At 45.4% G+C, this 18,630-nt stretch overlaps 1 protein-coding gene and 1 long non-coding RNA gene across 11 annotated transcripts; one reads left to right on the forward strand and one right to left on the reverse strand.

Annotated features, from left to right (window-relative positions):
* Positions 1 to 979: 979 nt before the first annotated feature.
* LOC123190100 (anthocyanin regulatory R-S protein) lies at positions 980 to 6,134 on the forward strand. 4 transcript variants are annotated; one of them, XM_044602677.1, is made up of 9 exons: positions 980 to 1,097; positions 1,377 to 1,543; positions 1,678 to 1,932; positions 2,064 to 2,160; positions 2,785 to 2,799; positions 2,894 to 2,950; positions 4,648 to 5,316; positions 5,423 to 5,815; positions 5,907 to 6,134. In XM_044602677.1, the coding sequence occupies exons 1-9, from the start codon at positions 1,038 to 1,040 to the stop codon at positions 5,976 to 5,978; spliced, it is 1,785 nt and encodes a 594-aa protein (XP_044458612.1). In that variant the 5' UTR covers positions 980 to 1,037; the 3' UTR covers positions 5,979 to 6,134. The 4 variants fall into 4 exon arrangements, with proteins under 4 accessions (XP_044458612.1, XP_044458613.1, XP_044458614.1 ...); XM_044602679.1 differs by having other exon boundaries at positions 1,052 to 1,132; XM_044602680.1 differs by having other exon boundaries at positions 1,081 to 1,097; positions 1,381 to 1,543.
* Positions 6,135 to 6,680: 546 nt separating this feature from the next.
* On the reverse strand, positions 6,681 to 13,639 carry LOC123190101 (uncharacterized). Of its 7 annotated transcripts, none has more exons than XR_006496181.1 (8): positions 10,480 to 13,639; positions 10,374 to 10,391; positions 10,000 to 10,116; positions 9,074 to 9,816; positions 7,660 to 7,766; positions 7,357 to 7,468; positions 7,056 to 7,269; positions 6,681 to 6,956 (listed from the first exon to the last, which is right to left on the reverse strand). It is a non-coding gene; the product is annotated as an uncharacterized lncRNA (long non-coding RNA). The 7 variants fall into 7 exon arrangements; XR_006496183.1 differs by having other exon boundaries at positions 9,241 to 9,289; positions 9,775 to 9,816; positions 10,374 to 13,639; XR_006496179.1 differs by having other exon boundaries at positions 9,074 to 9,289; positions 9,775 to 9,816; positions 10,374 to 13,639.
* Positions 13,640 to 18,630: the final 4,991 nt, after the last annotated feature.

Genomic DNA, 18,630 nt, shown 5'->3' on the forward strand with positions numbered 1-18,630 from the left:
GCTTTCATCAGAAAAGACCAGAAAGCCCACATGACCGGGGCACTTACATATAGGGCCCACAAAACTGTAGAGGCCCGGCGAGGCGACCCTGTCAAAATCGGAAGCCAAAATCGGTAATGTTGCCCTCAATTGATTCTCAGCTCTCTAAAACTAGGGAATTTAGTGTTTTAGAGGATTTGAATTTTATTGCATTGGAATATTTTTCTTTCATTGTTGAAGAATTGTGTATATCTTTGATTATTTCCAGTGCTCTGGGCAGAGGAATTTTTTTGGCAGACATACATTTGATTTGATGCCTACAGTTGGATGGCCGGCGCCTCGCCCGCTGTCCATGGATACGTCCGGACATGTCTACAGACATTTAGTGCCGTCTAACTGGTGATCCGCGTTGGAGCTGCCCTAAGTACATGTCTTATATGTATGGCCACAAGGACAAGGAGCCCTATATATCAAGTGGATTATGTGTCAGCTACCTCCTTGTTGAAATACATACATGTCCCAATCCCCACTAACCTCCTCCAGATTTTCACTGCGAGCCAACCACCACCTCTGTAAATCCAGTTCGTAATTTTCTTCCATAGATAGAGAAGATGCATTATCATTTTGATGCCGATGGTAGATTCCTTGGTGAGGGGCCGGCAAATTAAAGGTTGTGCTGGAACACACGTACAAGACTTTCGCAGTTACACTCTAATTACTAGACTAAGTATAGTTCTCTTGGTAGAACGTCTCTGCACTACTACTGCTGACACTATAATTGCATCGGCAGGCCGTGTTTCCTTAGGCGTCGTCGACGTCGATTATTCTGCGCCAATTGGCCCTACGAATGACTTACCCCGTCACCTCACCGTCAAGCAGAAATCGGTGAGGATTTCGTGCATCTCAGTCCAGTTTTACTAAGCAGCGAGAAAACCAAGCAGGCACTACACTAGCTAGAAAGTGATGGGCCTAATTGTATGTTAGTGCAGCACAGTACTTTGATGTTGCGTCGCAGTCACTCGTTGCTCGTCTGCTGCAAGGACAGATCTATATAACATATGCCCTGGATTCTTGTACATTGCATATATAGCGGCTCCATCTTCCTCCCCGGACGACAGGTTGGCCTCTGAGCTTCTTGGTCTCCATAGCCCAAGTAAACCTTTAACAGCCTTTTAGTTGGAAGTTTCTCCTCCACTCATGGGTCATGGCTAGCTTACTTTCTTAGTTTCTTAGTTAGCGCCAGTGCAACAGAGCAAAGAGATTTGACTAAATTAGCTAAGAAGATGCATCATGCTTACTATGAATAGTAGAAATGAGGCTATAGCTCCATTGATTTGTTTATTTTTTGCCTCCTGGCTTGCTCTAACTTCACCTTGTTTGCATGCATGCATATGAAGGAAGGAAATAGTGTGGTAATGGCGCTGCCAGTAGTTCGTCCATGCCAGGAAGAGCCCACCCTACCGCCGCCGACGGGGACGCAATTCAGCAACCAGCTAGCTGCCGCTGTGAGGAGCATCAACTGGAGCTACGCCATATTCTGGTCCATTTCAACCAGCCGTCCAGGGTAATAATTTAATTTATACACGAAGAGTACATCCGAGTGATGACCACTCCAACTAGCTGCAATAATACTTTTCAATTTGTGAGAAGCAAGCCGTTTTCTTTCCTCTTACGATACCGGCCGTTTGTTGTGCATAGGGTTCTGACGTGGAAGGACGGGTTCTACAACGGCGAGATAAAAACGAGGAAGGTCACCAGCTCGGCGGACATCACCGCCGACCAGCTCGTCCTGCAGAGGAGCGAGCAGCTGCGGGAGCTCTACGAGTCTCTCCTGTCCGGCCAGTGCGACCACCGGGCGAGGCGTCCCGCCGCCGCGCTGTCGCCTGAGGACCTCGGGGACGCCGAATGGTACTACACCGTCTGCATGGGCTACGCCTTCCGCCCTGGTCAAGGGTATGTATCTCAAGAACAACTCTAATCCATTACCAATCCAAAGGGAGCTAGTAACTTTGTCTTGGTAAGATACTCCTATATTAGACGAAGTGCTAATTTACTGAAGATTTTTGTGTTCGCTATTTGGTCAGGTTGCCAGGCAGAAGCTTTGCGAGCAACGAGCATGTTTGGTTGTGCAATGCTCAGTGCGCAGACACCAAAACCTTCCAACGCGCGCTCTTAGCAAAGGTACATACGTTTATTTGAGCAGTTTAGCTAAATGACAGTCGACTCATTTTCGAATTAGCGTCAGTCGATTTTTGAGAATTCATCGGAGTGAGCCCGGAGGGAAGAAAGGAGAAGGAAGGGGCTCGCCGGAGGGCTACCCCATTATTTATCTTAGTGTTTAGGGTGGGGACGGTGGTGGACAGCGGTGGTGTGGCGATGGTGCACTTCGCCGGAGAAAAAGCCCAGACGCGGGCGGGCCTAAAGGGATGGCGGGGGCGGCGGCTAGACAGGCGGTGGGAGGCGGTTCCGGGGAAGGTGGGGCGGCGAGGCAGTCGCGGGAGCGCCGCCGGCCGGGGGCGGCGGTGGTCGGCGGCTCGTTTGGCGATCTGGGAAGAAGGAGGTGAGGAAGAAGAAGGTCCAGGCGCCGTACAATCTTCATCCAACGATCCACAACGGTGGAGTGACCCTAATTGAAAAATCAATCGATTGACGTGTAGCCGCATCCTTGGTTGAGCAATTAACTCACTCTCTAATCTGCACCCGATCTATATATGTACTCCTATATATCTTTAGCTATTGTTAACTAATATCATGATGTCCACCATGTATGGCGCCCATGCATGCTACCTCTGCCGGTTGAACCAGACGGCGTCTATCCAGGTTAGCGCACGCCATGCACTTTATCACCTGTGCATACTGTTCAGATCAGATTTCTCAACCTAACTGCACGTATCTTGGATCACATTTTTTTCAGACAGTCGCCTGCATTCCATTGATGGGTGGTGTGCTTGAGCTGGGGACAACAAACACAGTGAGTTTTCGTCCCATGATGAAGCACACGATGTTCTCCTTTTAACATATTTTCATAGTCTACTTGTATAAACTGTGTGTGGTTCTCTCCTCTCGGCACGAGCTAAGACAAACAAACTACCCAAAAAAATGGAAAGTGAACCCGGCCATACTACATAGAGTCTCTTTGTTAAAAAACACAAAGGGTGTGACTAGCTCTCAGTCGACCGAGACTTAAACAAGTCTCAGTCAAGTGACATAACATGGAAGAAAAAAAGAAAAACTAATTTTTTTTACACAGATCTCATTATTAAGATCTCACGAATATATAATCGACTGAGACATAAAAGTCCCTGTTGAGTGACATTTAGTAAGATTGAAATGCAAAATGTGTCAGATATATGTATCTGTATATTTTCTTTGAATACTACATCTTTCCATATATTGCTAGACAACAAAGATAAATACTCATGCATGTGTAGATCTAAAGAGTGCAAATAGTAGATGCACTTGTATTCCCAGATCCAGACATCTGTTTTTTTTTGTAGCTCACATGCATGCTACAATATCTCTTAATAAAACGTTACATATATGTACAAGAGATCTATATCTATATGTAGATTTATTTTCATAATTCTTTTGAAACATGTAACTATCATTTTGATTTTTCAAAGTTTCAGGCTGAGTAGAGTCTCAAGCTCTAGATGATGCTCTCAAGTTGACATGTCAATTGTGAACAACATGTCAATTCTCAACTGTAGGATTCAGCAATGGCGGTGAAAAAGGGTGCATACACGTCGTCCCTTACAGGGGCAAATCTCATGTGCAACAATTGGGTTGAGTTAAACCCATTAGTATATCGCAGTTGCTATTACACAGGCAACTGGAATTTTCAATTGCATCAACTGATTTAGGAGAGAGCAACGTGTAGCCCCGAGTCACAAGACGGATGCCGTGGCAAGCGCAAACGAGGTAGCAGCGTCGCATGTGGATGGAGTTTGCGGGCTCCTTGGTGAAATTGTGGTGCCTTTGGAGGTTTAGAGGGATAGCCGAAGGCGGCATCAGACCACATAGGCGATGTAGAGGGAAGGGAAAGGCAGTATGTCATCGGCCACGAGGAAGGGTGGGGGGCTATGTAGTCTAGTCGGTGGTACGTGGGCTGGGCCGGAGGCAATGGAGGTAGAAGGGATCATGTGGAAGAAGGGGTTCGTGGGGAAGATAAACAGTGTGTTTGGGCCAGGGAGGGTAGCCGTTGGATGTGGATCCAATGGTCCAAACATAATCGATTGAAAACTGTTTTTTTTATTCGCTCCTGTTGACTAGTTGTCCCTTAGTTTTTGATGGTACCTTGGTGAAATACAACATGTTATTGTTTATCATCAAAAATTGTCTTTAAGATGAACCAAATGCTCCTATTAATTGCCTAGATTCTCCCCCATGAGGTCATGAAGACTAAAGACCAAATCAGTCCATGAGTTTTTCCAGTTCTCCACCAAACGAAATGCAAGTCATGCATGGCACAAGACAACTCTCTCTAAGGAATTCGGAAAAATGACACTATGCCTTTTCTACGCCTAAAACAAGTTCATGTCTCTCCTCTCTAAAGTCGGACCTTATTGAAAAGTAGCGGACCTTATTGAAAAGTAGTACTTTCTTTCATGGTGTTCACTCCTTTGAATAAGTTAAAATAAAACAAAGTGCTATTAATTTATTTGCTAGGTTTTGGAGGACAAGGGCATGGTAAACTGGATCGGCACATCTTTCTGGGAGCTGAAGTTCCCAACATGCTCGAAGTCGGAGGAGCCGAACTCCATCCCATCAGTAGACGATACTGGGGACGCTGACATCGTGTTCGATGTCCTCAACCATAATACCATGGCCATGATGATACCCGGGGAACTTGAGCTAGGGGAGGTCGAGTGCCTATCCGACGACAACCTTGAGCGAATCACGAAGGAGATCAATAGGTTCTACGGCCTCTACGATGAGCTGGACGTGGGTGCTCTCGAGGAAAACTGGACCATGGGTGGGTGTTTTGAGATCATGTCTTCGCCGGAAGTGCCGCCGGCGCCTGCCGCCACCAATGGGATCACTAATGGTGCTGTCACTTTGAGCTCCGTTGAACCCTCTCGCTCATCATGCTTTACGGCTTGGAAGAGATCGTGGGACTCGGCCGAAGACATGGCTACGCTGGTCGCCAGGGAGACACAGAAGTTGCTGAAGAAAGCTTTGGCCGGTGGTGCATGGGCAAATAATGGTGGCGACGACACCGCGAGAGCTCAGGAAAGTACCAACACCAAAAACCATGTCATTTCGGAGAGGAGGCGTCGGGAGAAGCTCAACGAGATGTTTCTGATTCTCAAGTCATTGGTCCCGTCCATTCACAAGGTAACACGTACACGCACACCACCAAAAAGTAAAAGAAAAGAAAAAAAGTACTAGATGGATGTGTTTCATACTCTTTTCTCTTCTTTTTTTCTGATTGTGATTGCAGGTGGACAAGGCATCCATCCTAGCTGAGACGATAACCTATCTCAGAGAGCTCGAACAGAAGGTGGAGGAGCTAGGATCCAACAGGGCGGCCAGAACAACAGCTGTCAGAAAACGCCATGAAGTCGGCGGGAAGAAGGTGTTAGCTCGTTCTAAGAGAAAGGCATCAGAGCTCGGCGGGGACGACACGGAGAGGGTGCTCCCCAAGGACGACGGCCTGAGCAGTGTCATCAACGTCACCGTGACTGACAACGAGGTGCTCCTGGAGGTGCAATGCCGGTGGAAGGAGCTGCTGATGACACAAGTGTTCGACGCCATCAAGAGCCTCCGCCTGGACGTGCTCTCCGTGCGCGCGTCGACGCCCGACGACCTCCTCGCTCTCAAGATACGAGCTCAGGTCTGGGAATAAGCTTGTTCTGGCAATAGAGATGCACCATTAACGGGAGGCCAATATTGATTTACTGACGAGCTTTGGTGAACTGTTGCAGTTTGCCGGTCCTGGCGTCGTGGAAACTGGGATGATTAGCGAAGCACTTCAGAGAGCTATTCGCAGGCCATGAAAGGATGTTGTTGAAAGCGTGACACTGGTACCGTAGATTCGTAAATTTGGTGGCTATCGGCAACCCTTCATGAAGTTGATAGGAGTAGCGACAGATGTTGCTAAGATGGTGATTTCAAAAGTTATGAATAATTAATAAAATAGATGCATGCATTGCCTAGATGCAGAAGCCGGGGGGTTTCCTTTTCTAAAAATAAAATCAAATCAAATGCAGCAGGTCTGAACTAACAACTCAGGTGGCAAATGCTATCTCGTGCACAGCTCACAAACAACAATTAACATGGATTAAACACAAGGAACCATGAACATGTATTGCCGAGGTGATGCAAAGGTAAATACACACTTACGGGCCGAGGAGGCAGGCGAACGTGGGGCGTGATGGCCCAAATACACTCGTGATCACCCCCTCTGTCCCGGTGCCGAGCAGATCAGCACACAAGCAGTAAATCACGTGATGAAACTTCGCCATGGTCAACTGTACTTAATAATTTGCTGAAGCATGCTCTGTCTTTAGTGTACCCACACACACCCTTCATATATACTAGTGGTTGGGGCACGCCCGTGGCGCGCCGCTTGAGCGGAAGCAAGGCGGTGCTAAGTAGGACGTGCCCCTTCTATTATCCTATTTAAAGTAGTGTGTTTTGTATATATGCAATGTTGCTATGAAAAAACTGACATTTATAATAGAAGAAACCAGCAGAAATGCAACACATCTGGATCTCTATATATTTATTGATGTATCATGTGAAAGAAACTGAAATTCCATGTCAGGTTAATAGCATCAGGAGCATATATCTTGCTGTTTGGCAAAATAAGATATATCAATATAAATTGTGCATGTGTCCGCCCCGGTAGTAGCGAGCCCTTGATGCCTCCCTCCAACCATGTGGCCGACAACGAGAGGAGCACGCTCGCCTTGTCCGCTATGCACTACATCACCCGGTGCACGTCGCCGATGAGTCGCCACATCCTTGCCCGCCTATACATACAAGACAGTAACAAGAAACATCAATCAAACACATGCGGCAGCAGTGTTCTTGGGGATATCAATCGAGCACACTATAATAAAAACACGTACATTTGGATGAGCTCCGCGAGCTGCGGGCTCATCGTGGACGGCGACGACCCTCTGGGACAGGGCGTTGACAGAGGTGAGGGAGATGTTGAGCTTGATCCGGTGGTCACTGATGGCAGCTTTGGTCCTCTTGATGGCGAACGACTCCGCACCATTGGCGCCCTGGCTCCTCAGGCGTGCACACTTCTTCTTGTACGACAGCCGGACACGTTTCTGCCTACAAATGCATTCCACTTCATAATTTTGGCTTGACTGGTTCTAAACTTCTAATGATTATACAAATTTTTGGAGAAGCGAGTGGTACCCTGACTTTTAGGCTCTCCTTGTGGCTCTGGAAGAGCAGGAATGGCTCCGACAAAGCTTCATAGACGCCAACTTGCATGTCGCCTTGGTTCCTCTCGGAGCAGTTGGTTGGACTGTATGTACAGGATAGCAATGATCAATGCTACAGTCTACCTTGTACTTATATTCCATGAATCTGTTTTCTCAAATCAGTTATCAAAAGAATTAATCCTTAATTTTAGGCCACCTCATTTTGTTTCAGAGCTTCCATACGAAAGAGACAACAATTAGGAACAAAAGGAAATACTTGTAAAAAATAGAAAACCTGCTTCATGTTCTTCTTTGCTGCAAGGACTTTCTTCAGCAAACATCAATCCATCAAGGGTTCCATTCCCAATTCAAGTTTTTTGCTTCTGAAAACAGTTGTCATTCCTACATGCATTAATATTTTGTTAGTTTAATCTAAGATTAAATTTTGGCACAAAATACAATGACCTCAAGCGTGATATATATGCATAGATTAAACCCGATCCATCCATGGAAACACCCACTTCTTCGTTACAGGGGGTATATATGAATCTGTAAAACGTTCAGCTGCTTGGACTTCCAAAAATCAGCTACCAACAATGGTAGAAGGTTTAGTAAAAAGAGTTCATCTAGAGGATGCAAAAATAAATAAAAAACCAGAAAAACATCTAGAGGATGTAAAGCATCAGGATGCAACTAAGGCGGTAAGGTGCGCTACTGATTAGGCTACCATACTTGTTACTTATTGGCGCTGTGGGTATGGCATGTGCATAGCAGTAATACTAAACTTATTTTAGCAAGAAGACATGCAGTACAGATGAGTGGCAGGTCCATGTTGCTGGTTAAAAATCACATTCAAAAACGAAAGCAAGTTTAGGGGTTTGATATATATTAATAGTCTTGTATTAACAGAGAAGCAGCAGTCTTAAAGGGATCAGAAGTAAATGAATGAATGATCCCTCATGCTTTATCAAACTTGTAATTCTTCTTTGTTATCTTGATTCAAAATGTTTCATGATGTCACTTAACTTATACTACAGATTTTTTTCTAACATGGGAATTTGCTAAGAATAGAGATTGATCCTGAAACAAATCGATAGTTAACTTAACTGAAGCTAGGTACTATTTCCTGAACCAAACATCAAATAAAAAGTACTCGCTCCGTCCCAAAATAAGTGACTCAACTTTGTACTAACTTTGTACTAATGAAACTTGTAATTCTTCTTTGTTATCTTGATTCAAAATGTTTCATGATGTCACTTAATTTATACTACAAATTTTTTCTAACATGGGAATTTGCTAAGAATAGAGATTGATCCTGAAACAAATTGATAGTTAACTTAACTGAAGCTAGGTACTATTTCCTGAACCAAACATCAAATAAAAAGTACTCCCTCCGTCCCAAAATAAGTGACTCAACTTTGTACTAGTACAAAGTTGAGTCACTTATTTTGGGACGGAGGGAGTAGTAGATTGCCAAGTATAGATTTTGCCAAGTATGACAGGCAAACAAGTTGCTAATTGCAAGTGCTAGCCAATTTATCTACCACCATTTCTACCTAACGAGTTATGCAAGGGTGGTTAGCTTGTACCTGTCAGCCCCTAACATGGGTTCTAGTTATTGGAATCATTTGTGGCAATAATGCAAATTCTAATAGATGAGCGCTGCAATGTCAAGTGTAGAACAACATATTCAGAAGCACGACACTCACCACACTTTGCCCTGATTCTTGAGTGAATGCAAGAGCCATGAGCAATGTGGCAGATTGTTAATCCAAAGGACAACAAAAAAATCTCAAGAACTAAAGGAAGTTGGTGTGACTCATATTTAGCTTTACTTGAAGATAACAAATCTGCTTATGACCAGACTATAAAATACCAGCAAGCCCATCTAGCCCAGCGCCAGCGAGGTTTGAATGTCGAGTTCTCTAAACAAAGAAGAGGACAATCCTTAGTGATCTAGAAACTGTTCAGTTCAAAAAGACATAGTAGTACAGTAACATTTTGAGCTAAAGAAATCTTTAAATAAGGAAAACTTGCGATCTGGAAACTTTTCAGTTAAAAAAGACATAGTAGTACAACAACAATTTGATCCGAAGAAATCTTTAAAAAAGGAAAAGTTGGGATCTGGAAACTTTTCAGTTCAAAAAGACATAGTAGTACAACAACATTTTGAGCTGAAGAAATCTTTAAATAAGGAACACTTGCTTTGGTGATGTCCTTGTGTAATAATTCCAAATCTTTGTTGTACTTTGGAAAAGGCAGCATCCATTATCATTTGCAACATAGTAGTGGTAACTGAAATTAAAATGTACCCAGACATGAAAATTTCTCTTTTGCCTTTATTACTATTAAATAATATGCCAAGATAACTCCATATAGAATTCTAACATGATGTGGGAAGAAAGTTCACCGAGCTATTTCAGATCATGTGAACTGAAGGTTGTTACATATCCTGCAGCCAGAATAATAACATAGGCAAATGAGTTAAATTAGTATCAGTACACAACAGTTCAGAGCAGGAAAAAATGATCAGATGGGTGTTCTGAATTGAAATTTTAGATCCCATACAACACAAAAAGGCTCATTTCCAACAACCCAACAAATTCATGAAACGATGATGCATGGCAAGACTTACTGAAGGTGTGGAACCATCGTATGGATTTTATCCTGCCTTGCAATCTACCAAAAGCCTTTTGGCATTCTGGATGTATGATGTCAGTCCACCAGGATAGCTTGAATTAAGTTAGCAAACCTGCACAATGAAAACTTTAGCAAGAAAAGAACAATCTTTACTTTCTTACGCACTTGTTCATATGAAATCCCATTGACTTCAAACAGAAAGCTACTAATAGACAAGTTCGCATGTGACTTTCATATAAAAACTTATCACAATAAAGTAGTTAGATATTTTTGGTAGTTTGTTGGTAAAAATATCCCTCGCAAGTATGAGATCCATCATCCATCCAACATAGGCAGTGAAATATTTCAAGCATACAACCCAAGACACACCTGGTCAAAGAAGCTTTTCTTCTTGTTGCCATCAACACAGCTAGAAAGTTCATTATGTAGTCAGGCACCTATAAAAATGACTAGATGATATCAATAAGTCAAGAACCTTATATTCTCCACACCATATAAATAGGTTGGCTCGAACGATTTGCTTCTTTTCTCAAACCGCTTTCACTACATATTTGCGTCAGGAAACCTTCACGAAGAAAATAAAACTGACTTTAGAAATAAAGAAAAAGAAATTTACTCATGCAGTAAAGAGCATTAAGCAACCAACAGATCACCTCCAAAGAATGAAAGAAAAACAAAAGTATACATTCGGGAAATCTCAAATTTAGGCCAGGTTCTAATTTGGAAGTTTAGTACCTTAAGATCCATGTGAATAAGCTACAGGTCGTATAATTGCAGAGGTAAGAAATATAGAATTGTTATGTATAGATACAAAATAAGAAGAAAAGAATAGGTGCTTAGAACTGGCAGGTACAAACATAAGGAAACAATTTAGCACACCACAGCAAGGATTCAATACAGTAGTAATTTGTCTAGTAGAACAAATTGCAGAATTAAACTGTATACTCAACTATGTTTGGTTGATTGGTTCACAATGTATATGATCTTGTTTAAAAGTCTTGAGTTTAAAAGGGAACAGAGATTGCAGCTGATAATATAATCTTGAGTTTAAAAATCATATGCATTGTTAATACAGGTGGATTAGGTACACTATCAACACATCATTCTACCATAGGTGCTTGTGCCGCTTGATACTTCCTCTTAAAGGTTCCCACTCCACCTAAAATGCCAAGACACATGGGGAATTATAGCTAGCAGTGTTCTACTAAACTTTTCTTTAAAAACAAAATGACATATTTTTCATGAAGAAATGAAAGATCAATTATTTATTCTTTCAGTGCCTATGAGCAAAGTTGAAGGATTCACCCCGGCCATACTCATAGAACCTAATAGCTAAAAAGTACTGTGTTATTTATTAACCTGATAACATCATAGTTTTAGCTAGGTCCTGACATTCAAATCCCTAGTTGGACACTATCACAGACCATGGGGTGATGCAACACAGAAAATATATGTGAGCATTCTAAAATCATAACCAAATTGAAAGAAGATTTATCATGTCCTTAACATGTACATTATTCTTTTCATTTTATCACAAAAACAGGAAAGTGAGTGTATTCGATAATATATGTTTAGGATATTTAAGAAACAAACTATATGGAACAACAAAGGTTGTAAATATACCTAAAAAAGGAATTGGAAACAACAGAACCAAGAAGCTGCATATGTATTTGTTACTTCAACCATGAACCCAAATTCCTGACTACGTAAGAAACATTTTTGAGATTCTAAATCATCTTTGGAAGAACACTGGCCCTCTAATGATATTGGAATATTGCCTCAGCATCAGGATCATGTTTAATCCTTATTTCTATCTCAACACCATCAGCCAACACAAAGGGATCAGCAGTCAAATCCATCAATCTGCTAACCTCCAGGAGAGACAGAGAGACTAAATAAACATCCAATCCTAGAACTGACAAAATCTACACACAAACGAATTTACATCAGCCTCTCAATTTCATATCCTGCAATAAATTAAACATGAATTCTGCCACTACAAAGCGCATCAATCCAGAACAACCTCCTAAATGCTCAATATACAAAATCCAAACAGATGTTAGATCGATGCAGGAAAGCTATATCATCATAGCCATTCATGAACATGACAGGAAGGAAAGCGTTATCTTGACATCTGAACTTTCCCTATATGACCCATAAGTTGAAACCAGTAAAGAAGTGGGGAGTAACCAAAAGTACAAACTGATAAGTAGATAAATAGTATAGTAGAAGATATTATAAAAAGTAAAACAACAATTGAAACAAGCAAACTGACCCAAACCCGATAAAATAACCTAAAATAAACTATCCAAGGGACAGCAGAATGATCACATCCATTCAAGGAAAAGTAAAAACAGAAAAAGAAAAAGTCTGAATGCACCAAACTGGTTCCCACCATGGACAACAAAATCATGAGAAGGCAAACCAAACACCACGAGAGGTGATATGTCATATGTGCGTAGCTGCTCTTAATGAGATAGCAGATGCCACAACCACAACAATTCATCACTTTTAAACATAAAAGGGGTAAATATATGTGTAGAGGCCACAATATTAGTTGCATTGAGATTTGAGAGGGCGCAGATTCGCCTTTGATAGATCATACAACCTAGCTCCACGACTCCACCATCTTCTTGCACCAGATCAATCCCCACCACTGAAGTCGAGCTCCTCTGGTTATCACTCAAAGAGTGACCATCCAAGAGAGAGCCGTCAATATTCAGCGAGAATGAAAAGGTTCCAAAAGAGGAGGGAGTGGGTTTTTTATGCCCACAGGTCCTCGAATAATCAAACACATGTTTATGTCAGCCATGTTTTATCATCATCGCCCCAGATATGTTTCCAACATGGTTCATTTTGTGCTGAACTTTTCCAAATGAGCCAAAACAGTGATTTCGGCCGCAACATGTGTGTGTGCGAGAGAGATGTGGGTCGTACTGAATCCAAAACAAAATGCAGCTGAGCTGCGAGAAATCCATCGACGGGGGCTCAGATCGCGTGCCAGATCGAGCAAGCCCTCGACCGAAACGCACCACGAGCCCCACCGCTCGGTCCCCAGTCCGCACGGCCGCGGACGCCTCCCGTACCGGCGGCAGCCCAGAGGGGCCTCCAAGCCGATGCACGATCTGGCACGGGGAGAGGGGGTGCCCCCGAGGAACGGCGACCCGGCGAGCCCGTCGGTCGGTAGCTGGCCGGCGCTGGCGGCTCCCTCCATCATCGCTGCAGTTTGGGGAGGGACGCGGTCGGCGGGATTCCCATCCACCACCAGCCGCCGCAGCTCCGCCTCCACCTCCGCGCACCCGCGTCCGAGCTGCATCCGCAGCCGCACTTTGCTGCGTGCGCCGGCTTGGCCCACCTCATCGAGGCACAGGGGAATAAGAGAGGGGAGTAGGAGATGACGATTGGGTTGGATGCCACCGGAGGAAGAGGCGGAGCCGCGGAGGAGAGGAGAGGTTGCATGCTGAGGGGCGGCGACGGCGCTAAATCGGCCGAGGAAGGTGAGGGGCTGGAGCGGCAGTGTTAGGGGAGGAGGAGGCCGCCGGTGGTGGGATTGGGGCGGCGGCGGGGTTGGGGTTGGGTTGAGGCACCGCTGCGCGCTGCGGCTGCTGCTCCCCTATACACGCTAACCCCCGATCTCCTTTTCCCTCTCACCCAATCGCTATCGTGTTTTATTTTTGTCGTACCTGTGATGACGTGGCTATCGCGAGGAGATGCCTTTGATGCACAGCTGAATGGTTTTAATGTGCATCTATATGCATGATCCGTATAGTAAACCCTACCAAGGCAGGAGGCACAGCGGTGCAAGGCCGGTGACGTTTCTCGCAAGGAAAAGTATCAAGCATGGAGAGCATGTGGCACCTCAACAAACAGAAACCATCAGGCGCTGATCAATCAACTCGCGGACGTACAAATCAATGAAGACCGGATCCACCATAGGCCACGGATCATCCGACCGCGATTTCAGATCAAGTTCCCCATTCGCCTATGAGTTGAAACTTCGCCTGCACAGAAAAAATGATCGCGATCAGATTTGCTCCCGTCGATTTCCATCTAAGAAAGTGACTTGTGATACTGAAGAGCAGTATGGATCCGAATCACTCTGAGCCTTAACAATGAAGTGTAGACAGTAATGATTCTTTTTTTTTGAATGTTGGTAGTAGATCTACCAAATTCATTGATCAGGAGAAAAAGAGTTGGTCCAGTTTATAAGGGAAACCGGACCCAAAAACCATACAACCGGGGTCTTTCGGCAAACAACACACACATCCACACGAGCTACGGGTCCCTCTGCCCGGATCCACCTCCAAAACGATGCTCCCAAGAGAGAACGCGGCGCTAAATAGCGCTGCCATCGTTCGATCTAAACTAGATCAAGGATTTTCCCCGAAGCACGTCGGGAAAGGCAAGGTGAGAGCAGCTACATCGATGCCTCCAACGAGGGAGCGGCGCCTGAAAGCGCCGCTATCGATGACTCCAGCCGCAACCGGAGTACGACTTTCGCCGGCAGTCTCACCTGCATAGTCCGAGCCTAGGATCCGGTCAGCCTACACACCTAACCACTACATCTGCCTCCACGGCCAACCGCACCTCCCCGGTAAGCTCGACGTGCTTCCAACCTAGCATCCACGGCCCCCACTGGACGGAGGATGCAACCCCCAACAGCGCCATTCGTCTCCCATCAGAAGGATGCAACCAAACACGACGCCATTCGTCTCCTCGAGGATGCAACGCCTGCCGGCCATTCCTCTCCCGACGAAGGATGCAACAATCGCAGCGAGGCCATTCCTCTCCCTCCAGCCACCACCATCTCGTCCTCCCACCCGAATCAGCGTCGAGCTTACCGAACCACCATCAAGAGGATGTAACACCGAGCAAGGATGCCATTCATCTCCCACAACTTCTCCCGCGCAGAGAACAACAAGTGCACTCGCCGCCCCGGAACAGACTGCGGCCACCCAACTACACCGCCAACTGCCGCCGAGCGCGAACCGCAACCGCATCATGGCGCGAAACGCGGCCAGCAGTTGCGGACGACCAGCGAACTGACGAGCACATTGGCCTTCCCCACACGGGCTCAGCACGACCGTGCCAGATTTGCGCCAACTCGCTGCACACCCCTCTCCACCTCGCGCTCCGGTGGCCACGCCAGATCCGCGCCGCCCTGTTGCAGTCCTCCCTCCACCTCGCGCGCCGGCGGCTGCGCCGGATCCGCGCCACCCGGCTGCACTCCCCCTCCACCTCGTGGGCTGGTGGCCGCGCCAGATGCGCGTCGCGCGTGCCAAGGCGCAGCAAGGACGCGCCCTCCCTACGCGCACGCCGACGACTGCGTCGCCCGCCAGCCAGGAACCCGACGGCGCCTCGTCGAGATCCACATCCCCGTGGCCGAGCTGAAGGAAATATGCCCTAGTGGCAATAATAAAGTTATTATTTATTTCCTTATATATCATGATAAAAGTTTATTATTCATGCTAGAATTGTATTAACCGGAAACATAATACATGTGTGAATACATAGACAAACAGAGTGTCACTAGTATGCCTCTACTAGACTAGCTTGTTAATCAAAGATGGTTTTGTTTCCTAACCATGGACAAAGAGTTGTCATTTGATTAACAGGATCACATCATTAGATGAATGATCTGATTGACATGACCCATTCCATTAGCTTAGCACCCGATCGTTTAGTATGTTGCTATTGCTTTCTTCATGACTTATACATGTTCCTATGACTATGAGATTATGCAACTCCCGTTTGCCGGAGGAACACTTTGTGTGCTACCAAACGTCACAACGTAACTGGGTGATTATAAAGGAGCTCTACAGGTGTCTCCAAAGGTACATGTTGGGTTGGCGTATTTCGAGATTAGGATTTGTCACTCCGATTGTCGGAGAGGTATCTCTGGGCCCTCTCGGTAATGCACATCACATAAGCCTTGCAAGCATTGCAACTAATGAGTTAGTTGTGAGATGATGTATTACGGAACGAGTAAAGAGACTTGCCGGTAACGAGATTGAACTAGGTATTGGATACCGACGATCGAATCTCGGGCAAGTAACACACCGATGACAAAGGGAACAACGTATGTTGTTATGCGGTCTGACCGATAAAAGATCTTCGTAGAATATGTAGGAGCCAATATGAGCATCCAGGTTCCGCTATTGGTTATTGACCAGAGACGTGTCTCGGTCATGTCTACATTGTTCTCGAACCCGTAGGGTCCGCACGCTTAAGGTTACGATGAAAGTTATATTATGAGTTTATGCATTTTGATGTACCGAAGGTTGTTTGGAGTCCCGGATGTGATCACGGACATGACGAGGAGTCTCGAAATGGTCGAGACATAAAGATTGATATATTGGAAGCCTATGTTTGGATATCGGAAGTGTTCTGGGTGAAATCGGGATTTTACCGGAGTACCGGGAGGTTACCGGAACCCCCCGGGAGGTATATGGGCCTTAGTGGGCCTTAGTGGAAGAGAGGAGAGGTGGACATAGATGGGCCGCGCTCCCGTCCCCCCTTGGTCCGAATTGGACAAGGAGAGGGGGCCGGCCCCCCTTCCTCCTCTCTCTCCTCTTCCCCCCCCCTCCACGAATCCTATTCCAACTAGGAAAGGGGGGAGTCCTACTCCCAGAGGGAGTAGGACTCCTCCTGGCGCGCCTCTCCTGGCCGGCCGGCCCCCCTCCCTTGAACCTTTATATACGGAGGCAGGGGCATCCCCTAGAGACACAAGTTGATCCACGTGATCATATTCTTAGCCGTGTGCGGTGCCCCCTTCCACCATAGTCCTCGATAATATTGTAGCGGTGCTTAGGCGAAGCCCTGCGACAGTAGTACATCAAGATCGTCACCACGCCTCGTGCTGACGGAACTCTTCCCCGACACTTTGCTGGATCGGAGTCCGGGGATCGTCATCGAGCTGAACGTGTGCTAGAACTCGGAGGTGCCATAGTTTCGGTGCTTGATCGGTCGGGCCGTGAAGATGTACGACTACATCAACCAAGTTAACGCTTCCGTTGTCGATCTACAAGGGTACGTAGATCACACTCTCCCCCTCTCGTTGCTATGCATCACCATGATCTCGCGTGTGCGTAGGAATTTTTTTGAAATTACTACGAATCCCAACAGTGGTATCCGAGCCTAGGTTTTATATGTTGATGTTATATGCACGAGTAGAACACAAGTGAGTTGTGGGCGATATAAGTCATACTGCTTACCAGCATGTCATACTTTGGTTTGGCAGTATTGTTGGACGAAGCGGCCCGGACCGACATTACGCGTACGCTTACGCGAGACCGGTTCTCCCGACGTGCTTTGCACATAGGTGGCTTGCGGGTAACAGTTTCTCCAACTTTAGTTGAACCGAGTGTGGCTACGCCCGGTCCTTGCGAAGGTTAAAACAGCACCAACTTGACAAACTATCGTTGTGGTTTTGATGCATAGGTAAGATTGGTTCTTGCTTAAGCTCGTAGCAGCCACGTAAAACTTGCAACAACAAAGTAGAGGACGTCTAACTTGTTTTTACAGGGCATGTTGTGATGTGATATGGTCAAGACATGATGCTAAATTTTATTGTATGAGATGATCATGTTTTGTAACCGAGTTATCGGCAACTGGCAGGAGCCATATGGTTGTCGCTTTATTGTATGCAATGCAATCGCGATGTAATGCTTTACTTTATCACTAAGCGGTAGCGATAGTCGTGGAAGCATAAGATTGGCGAGACGACAACGATGCTACGATGGAGATCAAGGTGTCGCGCCGGTGACGATGGTGATCACGACGGTGCTTCAAGGTGGAGATCACAAGCACAAGATGATGATGGCCATATCATATCACTTATATTGATTGCATGTGATGTTTATCTTTTATGCATCTTATCTTGCTTTGATTGACGGTAGCATTATAAGATGATCTCTCACTAAATTTCAAGATAAAAGTGTTCTCTCTGAGTATGCACCGTTGCCAAAGTTCGTTGTGCCCAGACACCACGTGATGATCGGGTGTGATAAGCTCTACGTCCATCTACAACGGGTGCAAGCCAGTTTTGCACACGCAGAATACTCAGGTTAAACTTGACGAGCCTAGCATATGCAGATATGGCCTCGGAACACTGAGATCGAAAGATCGAGCGTGAATCATATAGTAGATATGATCAACATAGCGATGTTCACCATTGAAAACTACTCCATTTCACGTGATGATCGGTTATGGTTTAGTTGATTTGGATCACATGATCACTTAGATGATTAGAGGGATGTCTATCTAAGTGGGAGTTCTTGAGTAATATGATTAATTGAACTTAAATTTATCATGAACTTAGTCCCTGATAGTATCTTGCTTGTTTATGTTAATTGTAGATAAATGGCCCGTGCTGTTGTTCCGTTAAATTTTAATGCGTTCCTTGAGAAAGCAAAGTTGAAAGATGATGGTAGCAATTACACGGACTGGGTCCGTAACTTGAGGATTATCATCATTGCTGCACAGAAGAATTACGTCCTGGAAGCACCGCTGGGTGCCAGGCCTGCTGCTGGTGCAACACCAGATGTTATGAACGTCTGGCAGAGCAAAGCTGATGACTACTCGATAGTTCAGTGTGCCATGCTTTACGGCTTAGAATCGGGACTTC

This window comes from Triticum aestivum, chromosome 2A (assembly GCF_018294505.1).
Source record: "Triticum aestivum cultivar Chinese Spring chromosome 2A, IWGSC CS RefSeq v2.1, whole genome shotgun sequence".
In the NCBI taxonomy this organism is placed as follows: Eukaryota; Viridiplantae; Streptophyta; class Magnoliopsida; order Poales; family Poaceae; genus Triticum; species Triticum aestivum.

What these genes read in the sequence shown, in the direction of transcription:
- LOC123190100 (XM_044602677.1), top strand. Translation starts at nt 1,038, where the DNA reads ATGCCCTGGATTCTTGTACATTGCATATATAGCGGCTCCATCTTCCTC. An exon ending in TCTTCCTCCCCGGACGACAG is followed by an intron (nt 1,098 to 1,376) that starts GTTGGCCTCTGA and finishes ATGCATATGAAG; the next exon opens with GAAGGAAATAGTGTGGTAAT. An exon ending in AGCTGGGGACAACAAACACA is followed by an intron (nt 2,951 to 4,647) that starts GTGAGTTTTCGT and finishes TTTATTTGCTAG; the next exon opens with GTTTTGGAGGACAAGGGCAT.